The sequence below is a fragment of the Ambystoma mexicanum genome, chromosome 7q, assembly GCF_040938575.1.
Source record: "Ambystoma mexicanum isolate Mex_15411 chromosome 7q, UKY_AmexF1_1, whole genome shotgun sequence".
Lineage (NCBI taxonomy): Eukaryota > Metazoa > Chordata > Amphibia > Caudata > Ambystomatidae > Ambystoma > Ambystoma mexicanum.
In genome coordinates this window covers 117,103,233-117,116,090 of record NC_090941.1, presented here as the reverse complement: position 1 = coordinate 117,116,090, position 12,858 = coordinate 117,103,233, and the positions used below count along the sequence as shown (strand labels likewise).

General features: G+C 44.8%; 1 protein-coding gene across 1 annotated transcript in view; it reads left to right on the top strand.

Annotated features, from left to right (window-relative positions):
* CLCN4 (chloride voltage-gated channel 4) overlaps nucleotides 1–12,858 on the top strand; it is a 336,781-nt gene that overhangs the window by 275,559 nt on the left and 48,364 nt on the right. The window contains exon 11 of the mRNA XM_069640618.1: nucleotides 592–990. Coding sequence (XP_069496719.1) covers nucleotides 592–990 — 399 coding nt within the window. The remainder of the gene's footprint in view (nucleotides 1–591; nucleotides 991–12,858) is intronic.

The window sequence follows — 12,858 nt, the reverse complement described above, 5'->3', positions numbered from 1 at the left end:
AGGAGAGATACATGTATATTAACATGACTTGACAGTATAATGTCTAAAAGAATATTGTTGGATTAGTGTTCAAACAAATTGTAAATTTAAAAATGGTATTGCCTAAACTGTATACTAGGTATACTACTGACATAACGCTTATGATGTTATGCATCCTGATAACAATAAGGATGTCATAGGAAGCTCTGTGTATAAAATCTCTTTAAATACAATGAATCACTTATGGCAAGTAACTACAGTCATTGATTGTTTTCAAATAATAAGAAAGATGCCAATTAGGTGCAGAGTATGAGGCCATTTCATGTTGGATAGCCCCAAAACGTTGCTTCATGTGTGCCTCTGTGTTTTTTTTTTTAGTTCATACCGATTGAGGCAAAACCGGCTTGCCCCGTTCCATACTATACAAGTAGTAACATTGCTGCTAAATTATTGTGCTTCATTTTTTTACACCAGGGCAAAGTTTCGATAATGTGGCACTAGAAGTCTCATGTCTGGGAGAATTACTACATGTTATTAAGTGGAATGCAACACATCAGTAAACACGTCAATCTTATTTTTCAGAGTATTGTAATGTGATTTTTGTTTGGGCAGGTGGAGTGACCAGAATGACAGTCTCCTTGGTGGTTATCATGTTTGAGTTGACAGGAGGGCTGGAGTACATCGTGCCTCTAATGGCGGCGGCAGTGACTAGCAAATGGGTAGCAGATGCCTTTGGCAAAGAAGGAATCTACGAGGCCCATATCCACCTCAATGGATACCCTTTCCTGGATGTGAAGGATGAGTTCACACACAAGACGCTGGCAACAGATGTGATGCGGCCCCGGCGCGGGGAGCCGCCTCTCTCTGTTCTGACCCAGGACAGTATGACTGTAGAAGACGTGGAGACTCTGATCAAAGAAACAGATTACAATGGTTTTCCAGTCGTGGTTTCCAAAGATTCAGAAAGACTCATTGGCTTTGCCCAGAGAAGAGAGCTGATCCTTGCAATAAGTAAGTAACGTTTCCCTTCTTGGTATTTTTTATAATGATGGTTTCCCTTTTGGTAAGTAGGCATTCTTAGTGCTTCTCAATAAGGAAGGTTCAGATGTTTTTTAGAACACTACCATGCCACCTTCCAGACACCCCTGGTAGTGATGGGGCACTGTAGGTGTGCTCAATTATTATAACAAAACAGGGTTCAATCAGCTGCACCAACCCAACAGAATCTGCGCACCAGAGATGTTGCCCTGGTAAGGATACAACAAGAGCAAACGATCTGCAAGGGTGACGTCTTCTCTCATTGAATTCAAAATGCCTGTTAGAGCTACAAAGTTCCAATGTTTAAGGCATCATGATCTGAAATACACAGCTGAGCACTTGCCAAAATAACTATACAGTAAATAACATGTGAATAATACACAAAGAGCTGACCATGAAAAGCCAGGGTGGGAGCTACAACAGAGGTTTTGATGTATGTCCTTTCCTCTGGCATAGACCTATCTACCAAGGAGTATGTGCCTCCTTCATATACATTGATATGAGGCTTAGCTGTTATGATCAGTCACTTAGTTTTTTAATGCTAATATTATCAATAGCAAAGATTCCAGTGGTTCGGCTATATAATGGGCAGTTGCACAATTTTACCAAGATTGAAGGGTTATCAGGAGAGGCAGAAGGAGGCCCCATTAATAATCTGAAGACCTCTGGAGGAGGGTTCGCTCACGCAGCCTTTGTCTCTGATGGATGACTATTGTACGTCTTCTCAAGGATGATATTTATTGGAGACGCAGAGCTGGAGCATTTTAATACATAGCAATTGATATCGAGCACACTCAAATGGCTACTCATACTATATAATTAACTGGGGTCGAAATTAGGCTTTGTTGACTAGGAGCAAAATCCAGCTCCTGGGTATCAGGCATCATCAGTTAGGCAGGAGCTATGTCTGGGGAACCTGGAGCTAGTACATTGAGTACAGTAAATCTAACCTGTGCATAAGATGCAAACTCTAACATTTTGTCCATTATATATTATCCAATATGCTTTAAATGCCTCTTCACAACCCTACACAGTTAATATCACATAGCTATGTTTCTATAACACCACTTGCCTGGGGAATCACAAGCAGCTTCTGGTAGTGCTTGGTTTAAAGCTAACCAGGCTCCCTTTGGCTATAACCAGGAGTTAAATATCTCCCAGCTCCTGGCAATTTCGAACCCTGATCTAGGCTTGCATTCTTAAAAATAAAACAATGCTAAGATTTGTTACACAACGTGGGCAGCAACTGGTAAAGCTGGAGCATAGGCATACCATGTGCTTCCCCATGAGCCTTAGAAATGAGACTCTGATAATGGAATGCTCCATAGAATCTTGATGAGCACATTATTTCTTCATTGACTGGCATATATCATGTGTCTGCTTAGCTTTTGGTAGGCTGTTACATGGTGTGCCCACGAGTTTTTTTCCCCCAAAGTTTTTTATTGAATTTTAAGTAACAACAATATCATAATTATAAGTATTAACCATATCATGTTTAAGGGGAGGCTCATCCATAATGGGCAAGGGGGCATCGACCCACCAGGTCTTGGCCCCCTCTCACCTATTATGGAGGATCCAGCCTAGTAAGATACAAGCACTCCCTCAGCTGTTTTGTCAGCTCAACGAGTGCTCTTAACTGTGAAAGGGAAACTTTCACATTTACATTTCCCCAGCAGCGCAAGCTCAATGAGCCATGCAAGGCTGGGAGCATTTGCTTCCCCAGCCTTGCATGGCTCATAGGAAATTCTGGCTGGGGAACTGCATGTCGGTATGTGCAAGTGCCTCCTCGCACATACAGACAAAGCAGGCTGGAGTGGGGCATGTACAGACCCATGCTCAAGCCCCTTGCACGCATGTGTAGGAACCAGGAAACTTCCTAATTCCTGTTCATGCTTGCAGGTGGCTGGAGAATTGAAACCTCCAGACCTGTGGCAGAAGGTAAGTTTGTTTATGTTCATTTTTTAAAATAAAAATTGTGTGTATGGATTGGTGCATGCTTGCGTTGTTAGGTGAAAGTATGATGATGGATGATGGATGCTTGTGTGAATGAGGGAGTGCTTTCTGTGTGTATGAGGTGTAAATATGTGTGCTTGTATGTTCTTTTTTTTTGTATTTTGAATATGTATGGATGCGTGTATGCATGTGTTATGTTGAGTGAGTGCATGATGGATGCTCGTGTGAATGAAAGAGTGCTTGCAGTGCATATATTGTCTAAATGTCCATCTGTTTGTTAATGTATTTATTTAAATATGTGTGTGGGTGCGTGTATGCTTGTGTTTTGAGTGAGTGCATGATGGATGTTCGTGTGAATAAAACAGAGTGCTTGGTTTGTATGTTGTGCAAATGTGTGTGTTTGTATCTATTATTTAAATATGTGCATGGATGCGTGTATGCTTGTGTTATGACTGAGTGCATGATGGGTGCTCGTGTGAATGAAAGAGTGCTTGTTGTATAAATGTGTGTGTTTGTATGTTTATTATTTAAATATGTTTATGGATGCGTGTATGCTTGTGTTTTGAGTGAGTCCACGATGTATGTTTGTGTGAATGAAACAGAGTGCTTGCTGTGGTAATGTTGTACAAATGTGTGTGTTTGTATCTATTATTTAAATATGTGCATGGATGCGTGTATGAGTGAGTGCATGATGGGTGCTCGTGTGAATGAAAGAGTGCTTACTGTGCGTATGTTGTGAACATGTGTGTGTTTGTATGTTTATTATTTAAATACATACATGGATGCGTGTATGCTTGTGTTCATGATGGGTGCTCATGTGAATGGATGAGTGCTTGCTGTGTGTATATGCTGTGTAAATGTGTGTGTTTGTATGTTTATTTATTATTTAAATATGTGTATGGATGCATGTATGCTTGTGTTATGAGTGAGTGCATGATGGGTGCTCCTGACTGTGAATGAGACAGCAAGTGCTTGCTGTGTGTATGTTGTGTAAGTGTGCGTGTGTGTGTTTGTGTTTGTGCTGGTCCGAGATAATTTAGGTGAGTGGGGGTAGGAGGTTTGTACAACAAAGATATTTTAAAAATACTTTTCTTGCATAAACCCCCTCGCCACTGGGCAAAATCAGCTCTTTGTGGTCCGGAGTAGCTTTTGCCTTAAACATTTGGATTGCTTCTTAGACAATTTTGCCGAATCTCGAAGAACACAATCTCTTGATGGCACCCACATGTTGTAATAATACTGACCCACTTTAATGCACCTGTGCAGCCCACTTTTGGTTCCATGCAAATCGAGCTCCTTGATAATTTAAACCGTTAACCTTCTCAAGTTCACACCGTTCTGGAAAGAAAAGTTTATCAGGCAATATTTTCCAAAGAGTATAATATTACATTTTGTGGTGTGGATGTTAAGTGTTTTATACTTTTTGTATTGTTCTACTTTGATCAAGCACTTTCAGAAACGCATATCTGTTTGTGCAAAACTATCTGTGTCGTCAGCATATAATGAAACTGTAATAGTCATATTATTTATCTTAGGGACATCTACCTTGACTTCCTGTACAATCAAATCACGATTATTTACAAAAGTGCCAAAAATTTTAGGCGGTGATACACATCCCTGCCTTACACCCAGACTGACCTCAAAGGGGGCAGTCCTCTGACCGTACTGTCTAAATCTGATCAGTAAAAGATTATTCATATGTAGTCATTTGATCTCATCAAGCAGTGCAGGATCCATACCAACATCTCTCACCGAAAGTGGTTGTCAAAGCCTTTTACAATCAATTATAATTGGTAATTTATAACGCGCTTAATACCCAGAGGTTTCTAAGTGCGGACCCGGGGATCAAACCTGTCTTGCTCTGCATCGTCTTGCCCAATGGAGAATGTTCGGCGCTATTACCGCCAGCGGTATTACCGCCGATGGTAATAGTGCCAAAAATAGGCAAAAATACTGCGGATTTGCCCCCAGCTCAGAGCTGGGGTAAATCCGCCAAGCCCATGATTTGGCGGACCCTTAAATGTGGCGGTAATAGCATTACCGCCGTATTTAAGGGTTACCACCAAACTCAAAATAAGGCAGATAATCTAGCAATGTGGGAATTCTATTCATTTTGACAGTGGTGCTCCGCCCCATCAAGGATATCTCTTGTGAAGTCCATCTGGACAGGCCATCTGCCATACCTCTGAATGGCGGCTGAAATCTATCCTTGTAAAAAACTGTCACTGCCGGGGAAGCCCTGTTGTATGGCAGCCATTGTCCCCCGAGCTCCGATATATTTAGTCCCTTAGATTTCTCCAGGTTAATCGTAAAGCTCGATACGGCTTTGAAGTCATCTGACGCCGGCGTCCAGATGGTATTCTGTGTGTCCGACATTATGAGTAAAATATCAACCGCATATAGGGCAGTCTTATGTTCCAGTGCCCCAGCATGTATACCTTTATTTTGTGGGGTTGCTCGATACAACCTGCCCAATGCTCCATCATGAGCGTGAAAACCAAGGGGGAAGGGGACATTCCTGGTGTTTTCCCCATAGATTTATGATGAAGTGGGAGTCGCAACCATTGATGGTAATTCTGGTCCCAAGTGAACCAAAGGAAGCCATCACCCATTGAACTACGTTAGGGCCAAAACCAAACTTCTGTAGGGACAACCTGATAAACCTCCAGTCCACCCTGTCAAAGGCCTTGTCGGCATCTAGTGCTAACAAGGACATCAGGGTCACGTGCACTAGCCCTAGCTCAATAGCATTGATAATGTAGTTTAGGTTATCGTGTGCGGTGCGTCCTTCTATAAATCCTGTCTGATCGGGTTGGATCAGAGAAGGAAGAGACCCCATCTGACATGAGGCTAGGACCTTAGCAAAAATCTTCATGTTGGTAATAAGAAGGGATATCGGGTGGTATGAACCACAAAGTGTGGCATCGTTGCCCGGCTTTAGCAACAAAGAGAGAGAAGATTTGCCTATGGGAATGTGTAACCACCTTCGACTCTAGGAATGAGTTGAACATGGAGCTAAGGGGGCCCAGCAGTTGCACCTGCAAGGCTTTATAAAAGGCTGTGGAGAAGCTGCTGGGGCCAAGAGCCTTCTGATTGTGAAGAGAACCGAAAGCTCGCCCCACCTCTTCCTTTGTTATGGGAGCCTCTAGTAAAATGCATTGATACTCCGAGAGACGAGGGAGCGAGGACCCATATATATCTATCCCCGGGGTATCAGCCCTAAGCAAGGATTCGTAATACTCGGCGAACACCTCAGGTTTCTTCTCCTCTGAGTATTGGAGGACACGATTTCCATCCCTGCTTGCTTGGACACTGTTCCAGATTTTCTGATTCTTAAGCTTATATGACAAGTATTTATTGGCTTTATTTGATTGGAAATAGTACGACTGTCTCATGCGGTTTAATGAGTTAGCAGTCTCAGAGGCCATAAGGGCTTCCAAGTTGGATTTGCCGAGCCTCAACTCCTGCATTGCCTTCCCTGAGTGGACATAAACGTGAGTCATCGCGCACTCCCTCAACTGGGCCTTTAGTAGGTTCCTGTTGCAATTCTTGGCTGCGAAATATGCAGCTGAGCAACTGTTGAATTCCCTTCTAACCACTGCTTTCATCGCGTCCCGTACTACACCCAGAGTCAGCCCTTCCCTTCCATTCTCCTTGAAGTAATTAGATACCACCCCTGCCATTTCTGTTCGAATCAGGTTATCCTGGAGGAGTGGGTTATAACACCGCCACTCGTGCCTGCCTGTTTGTTGGGAACCATGGAGGTGTAGGTCTAGAAAAACCAAAGAATGATCTGAAAATAACTTGGGTCCTATAACTGTGTTAGACATATATTGAATTAATGTAGACAAGTCCAAATGAAGGTTGATGCAAGAGAAACCTTTATGAACATGTGAGTAAAAAGAGAACTCATTCTCCCCTTCGTGAAGGAGCCTCCAGACTGCCACCACATCTAGCTATCTTAAAAGCCTCACCATGGCCAGAGAGCATCTATAATCACCCATAGCCGGGGTCAAAGTCTTGTCCATAGCCGGATTGGGGATCAGGTTGAAATAGCCCCCCAGGAGTATCCCCCCTTCTACAAATTCCACCCGAACCAGAAGTAAGGAGATCAAGTAGTCATGTTGATAATCATTAGGAAGGTAACCAAAGCCAGAGTTACCGGGGTGGACCTCAAAGTTCCTTTCACCAGAAGATATCTCCCGTACGGATCCCTAAGAATACCTTCTAGAAAAAATGGGACATCGCTGGCAATCAATATAGACACCCCTCTCTGTTTTACCCCGACAGGGGCAAAGTACTGCTTAGGAAAGGTTCTTTATTTCATACGGAACTCATCCGTGGGAAGCAGGTTGGTCTCCTGGAGCATAGCTATGGCAATCTCAGATATCTGGAGCCTCCCCAACAGCAACCAGGGAGTTCAAGCCCTGAGGATTAAGTGTTGCTATCTTGTACGATTCAATCCCGGCCATGAAATGATGTTAAAAGGGTAATCTCTCCAACATCATTAGAAATGTTGACAGCTCCAAGCATCTTTGAGCACTCGACTCGAAAAGCAACCAAAAAGCATGTGCAACTTCCCCCCTTAGTGCCTCATAACTGAGACCCAAACCAACCAGCTCGACTTCCCACCGCCCACCCAAATGAACACGTCCTCACCACAGCACCATGTAGAGGCTGTGGCTAGGAAACTGTCCGGCTGGGACCCTTTACAGCATAACATATTCCTTTGCATCATGAGAACATTAGTGTTGCCTTCTTGTAGCCATGGGAGCCAGTGAAAGCTTTTGGGAATTAGCAGATCAGAAAAGAAATGCTGCAGCGAGCCACCTCGCCCTCTGGCTGCATGACTCCCCATTCAGAATAGTTGAGCGATCCTCTGAATTAGAGCCCTCGCCTGCACCTGCATACCGCCTTTGGTTCTGTGATCTCGCTACCATCACCCTGACTGTTGCCCATCTTGGACGGGCCTGGGTCAGCTTCCTATCACCAGACAGCTCAGAAGGTGAAGGCAGACGGTAGGGTGGATTCATAATGGGCATAACGTCTTGCATTGTGGAAATCGATGGTCGCTCACTCCCCAACGTGAAGATCACTCCAAAGGGAACCTCCATCAATATTTTATGTTTTTGCTCCTCAGCCATTGGGATAAGTCCCGGAGCGAGTGTCTTTTAGCCAATGTAGAAGGGGCTAGATCCTTCAGGGGCACAATCCTGGGACCCCTAAACTCAAAATCTGGACAGGTGCATGCGGCCTTCATAATATTCTCTTTGAGTTTATAGAAGTGAATCTTAGACAGGACATTGGGTGACCATTTGTTCTAAAGCTGCACTGAAGAATAAGCCCTGTGAGACCTGTCTAGTTCTAGTTCCTACTCCACAGGCCAATGAAGTAGATCCTTGAACCGAGCCTCGATGGAGGCTGCGAGATCGGTATCTGAGTCGGGACCACCCGCAGCCTGATGTTGTTCCTTCTAGACCGGTTCTTCTTGTCCTCCAGTCTCAGTTGTAGGCGTTCGCTTGCAGATTCCAGATCCTCCACCTTGCCGGTAAACTGTTATAAATAATAGGAGTACTCATTGGCACCAGACTAAAGCTCCTCGATGCAAGTTTCAGTTTCTTCCGTTTCTCCAGTTTCGTCTGTTGAGTTCCGTTACTTTCTGGGTAAGTTCCCCCACAGCACCTTGAATCTATTTTTTAATGTCTGTGAGCATCTTCCTCAGATCGGCCCAGATGGCCAGGACCGCCGGCTCACTCTCAGCTTCTCCCAGGCCCATTGCATGCACCTGTGCTTCTGTCGAATTTCACGAGATTCGGCTTTCTCCTGATTGTGCCTAAGCATTAATACATCACTGCCTTTGCGCCCTTTGGCCATCTTCCCAGCCATGATGAAATAGGATGGCCAAACGAGTATGCTTCCCACCAATCTTGTTGTAGATCAAGGGTCCCTGTAGATAACACTTCTCAGCACTTCTCAGAGCCAAGGAACCCAGGCTCCCCACTGAGTAATTCTCCTTCAAAGGTGTCACTCTGGGCAACAAGAGTCGAGGCTGCCATCCAAGTCCTGACCCTCTATGAAAGGCCTCTGCCACTCGGATGGATAAAAAGTAGCCACATCCAGGGACAAGACCATTGGTGCTGATATGCTGCACGCCTTTTATGCTCTCTTCTGAGCTAAAAGCTGTTTGCGATCATCATGAGGCACTCACTCTCGCCCCTCCACTCTCCGCGTCAGCCCTCCAGCTCTGCTCTGGCAGTCATTCACTGAGGAGCAGGACGTCAGGGAGCGCCGATTGCCTCTGCTCGACCAACTAGTCACGTGTAACCCTTGGGCACCAGAACCCATAAAGGGGGTTGATGTGAACTGCGAGCTGGGAGAAGTACGGTGGGTCCCATTGAATGAAGTCTTGGGACTCCCAACACAGAAGGGCAGGGCAGACCCAGTGTCGATGCAGGGCTCCTAGTGAAAAGAGAACCTCTGGGAACGGGCCCGCTCCAACCTTCTCTGCCCTCTGTCCTCTGTGCTGGCCTCACGCCATCTTGACTCTGAAGCGACGAGCTGGGCTCTGTGTTCGCAATCACCACTTTCTGCCAGCGCTCAGCCTCTCTCTCAGGACCACGGTGATCTGGCAGCACATCTGATTATCAACCATTAAAATATATTGGGTCCCAAAACCAGACATGCCCCAAGCCATCCCTCGGCTCATGGAGTCATCGGTAGTTGTGACCGCTCCAGCACTCGGCCACTCCACACCCTCAAAGATGCCACTCTTAAATAATTGGCAGCAGACAGGAGGATTGGAATTAATTATATCAGAGTTCTGCTGTTTTAATCTCATTATTCAGGAGACTTGTGCAATGCTCTAGCTTGTTATTTAGTCAATCTACTTAAGGTATGTGTGAGGAATCATTTAAAATTGTACATATATGCAGATTGCCATCAGATGGGACATCCCAATAAGGAAAAGGTACTATTTGGATATGTGAATGCTCTGGTGCCATTGATCTCATGTCAATTGCAAGTAGCCCATTAGTTATATATTCACTAACTTGCACTCATTTGACGACATAATCGGTGAAACTACAAGTTCCATTGTTGTGATCTCCAGTCAATCCCTCCACACATATTATATCGTGTGCTATTACTGCTGAGCATCCCCCACAATGCTGCAACCAACAAATCTCCTTATTTCTAAGAGAAGTCCTGGACCATGTAGTAGGGCACACCAGTGAGACCCAAGATACAGCAAAGACCATTCAAATTGTATTTAGATTATCTACATCCCTACTTGTGGGGTTGGACAAATGCCTGCCAGTCTTCAGGATGCAGCTAAAACAGTAATTCTGTATTCAAAATGAGATGAGGGTCAGGGCAAATGAAAGAAGTAATTCAATCTGTTTTATTTTAGTGCCGCCACCCACGATTGGTTTCTAGTTTTAACAAGTCATTGCCTTTATATGAGTCCCCTCATCCAAAGCAACAGAATTAAAAGGACAGCCAAAAGAAAAAAAGAATCCTTCTCTTGATAACTCCTTAGCCATGTGGCTACTCGACTCTAAAAGAGAAGATGCGCCAATGTTTATCCAAAATAGTAGTCCAAAAGCCTAACCCTAAAATGTCCTTCCCCATTCTTCAGATATATGAGAACATCAGCTGATATCAGGTACTCACATCTGCCCTTCCCTAAAGACCTGTCTACTTTCCCTTTAGACTCTTTCCGGTTTGATTTTCCCTTTTTGGGCTGATCCCAGCCCTTCCGTTGAGTCATGTTTTGGGCTCTCTTCTCCAACCTTGTCACATTCCTCGGTCCTTCCTGGACCTTGAATGCCCCATGCAGCCATCCTCTCCAGAGGTATGATTCATCAGGAACCCTCACAGGTTATCAACCAGGCCTTGGGTTCTTGGTTTTCTCATGGGTCTCATTGTAGACCTTCAGATTCAAAGGCCTTTTCCTACTCCTCTGGAGGTCTCTCCTGGACCGTCGATTCCAGTCTCTTTTTTAGACCTCTGCAGTTTCTCTGGACCATAGATTCCATAGATCTCTTTTCACAGTTTTCCCTCCAGAGAATAGGCTTTACAGGTCCTTTTTGCAGAGACCAATTTTCCATGCAGTTGGTATTTTTCCCACCTGTATAAAATACTTGTCAGGCACTCAATATGTTTCACACCCACCTTCCACGGGTTGGTGTCTCTTCCCTTGATCTTTGGGTTGCTGGTAAAGGGGGACGCTTGCAGCTGTCTAGTTCCCAAAAAGTGAACTTCCCAGGTCTTTCCTCACGGGGTTGACAGCTAGCAGCTTCTGAGGTTACTACAAAATCCCTTATGGTTCCACCTGTTTGGCTTCTGACTGGTTGATCTCTGTGGTACTGTTTTCTGTTGTATCAGGGTTTTGCAGACATCCACATCTACTGTCCAGGTTCTCCTTCCTCTGGCTGTCTCAGTGAGGTCGCACTCCCTTTGATCAAGAAGGCGTCTATGAACCTATCCATGTCCTTCAAGATCCTCTCTCAATCAGGGCTTTTCCCACGCTCGTCATAGTGATCAGTGAAGGGCCGATCTCCTTCACCGTCTACCCAAAGGTTGTTGACTGTGTTAATTACATCCATGGGATTTTGAGTGGTTCTCCCCTTTATTCAAACTGTTCCCTCTAATGGGCCTCTGGTTAGCTTTGTTTTGTGATTGGTTACCTTTGAATCTCTCCTGATTGTACTAAGATTTGAATATTGATCTAGTGTTCAATGGCATCTTGGAATCACATGGTTCTTGGAGAGTGTCTGCTGAAGCTCTCGACTCCGTGCTCTTTTTCCAGGTAACATTTAGTGCTTGCTTAAGGAAGTTCCAACCGATGCTGCAAGTCTGCGTTCTGCTTCTAGTCTCTCCCCCTTACCTGTTCTGTGTAGGGTTACAGTTTGCAGAATACGTAAAGGATTCTCTCTCGCCCAATTCCTTTAGCGCTATATCCTTTTGAGGAATATTGAAGCAGATGACCACTTGTATCATTCCCATGTTAGACCTTTTCTGACTGCTCTTTGATGTTCTCTGGGATCTATAGTCTGCCCTGTCTTCTTCTGTCCCATTGCTGTGATGTTTGGGGCAAAGCCCATTTCCTAGACAGTAGCGTTGCCACCTCATTCACCGTCTGGGAGGCACATCTTAGCGACCAGACCCACCCACACCATAGTGGCCAGTTAGCCTCACATGCTAGCATAGGGAGTTCCAGGAACTCACCACAACTTATATTGCTTGGGCCTCACAGGGTGACTTCATTTCAGTTCGGGGTCACTTTGCCTTTTTCATAGGTTTGTTGTTGAATAGGTCTTTAGTAATCCTGAATACCTGCAAATATAGAGCCCCCTTTTCACTTTTAGGGCGGTGTTTTCACAGTGCTTACGATTCTCCGACACTTGTTGCCAGTGCAGCTTTTAGCCATGCCATGCTCGGCTGATTCGCAAAGTATTTTCTGCTTTGGGCGAGGTGTACACTGCAACTCCTTCACCAACTTAGTCAATACTGTTACCTGGTTGGTTCCACAAAGCAGTGATAGTGATCTGGGAGAGTACAGAACCGAAGGGCATGTGTCATTCAGCACTTTTAGCATATTCATCGCTATGTTTGGAGGGAGGTTTCCTAAAGTTTCAAATGATTTTGCACCTGCATTTTGGTCAATGGGCCTCATTACACGGTAGGCGGTAAGGGTTTACCGGTACCGGTATTTTACCGGTTCTGGTAAACCCTTATCGCCTTACTACGAGGTCCCTTTGGGGGTTGGTGAATTTAACACCTGCTTTTTGCAGGCGTTAAAAACCAACCCGCAAAGGGACCAGGGAGCTAATTACGGTACCACAATTTGCGGCACCGTAATTAGCGCCTTCCCCATTCCCATAGAGC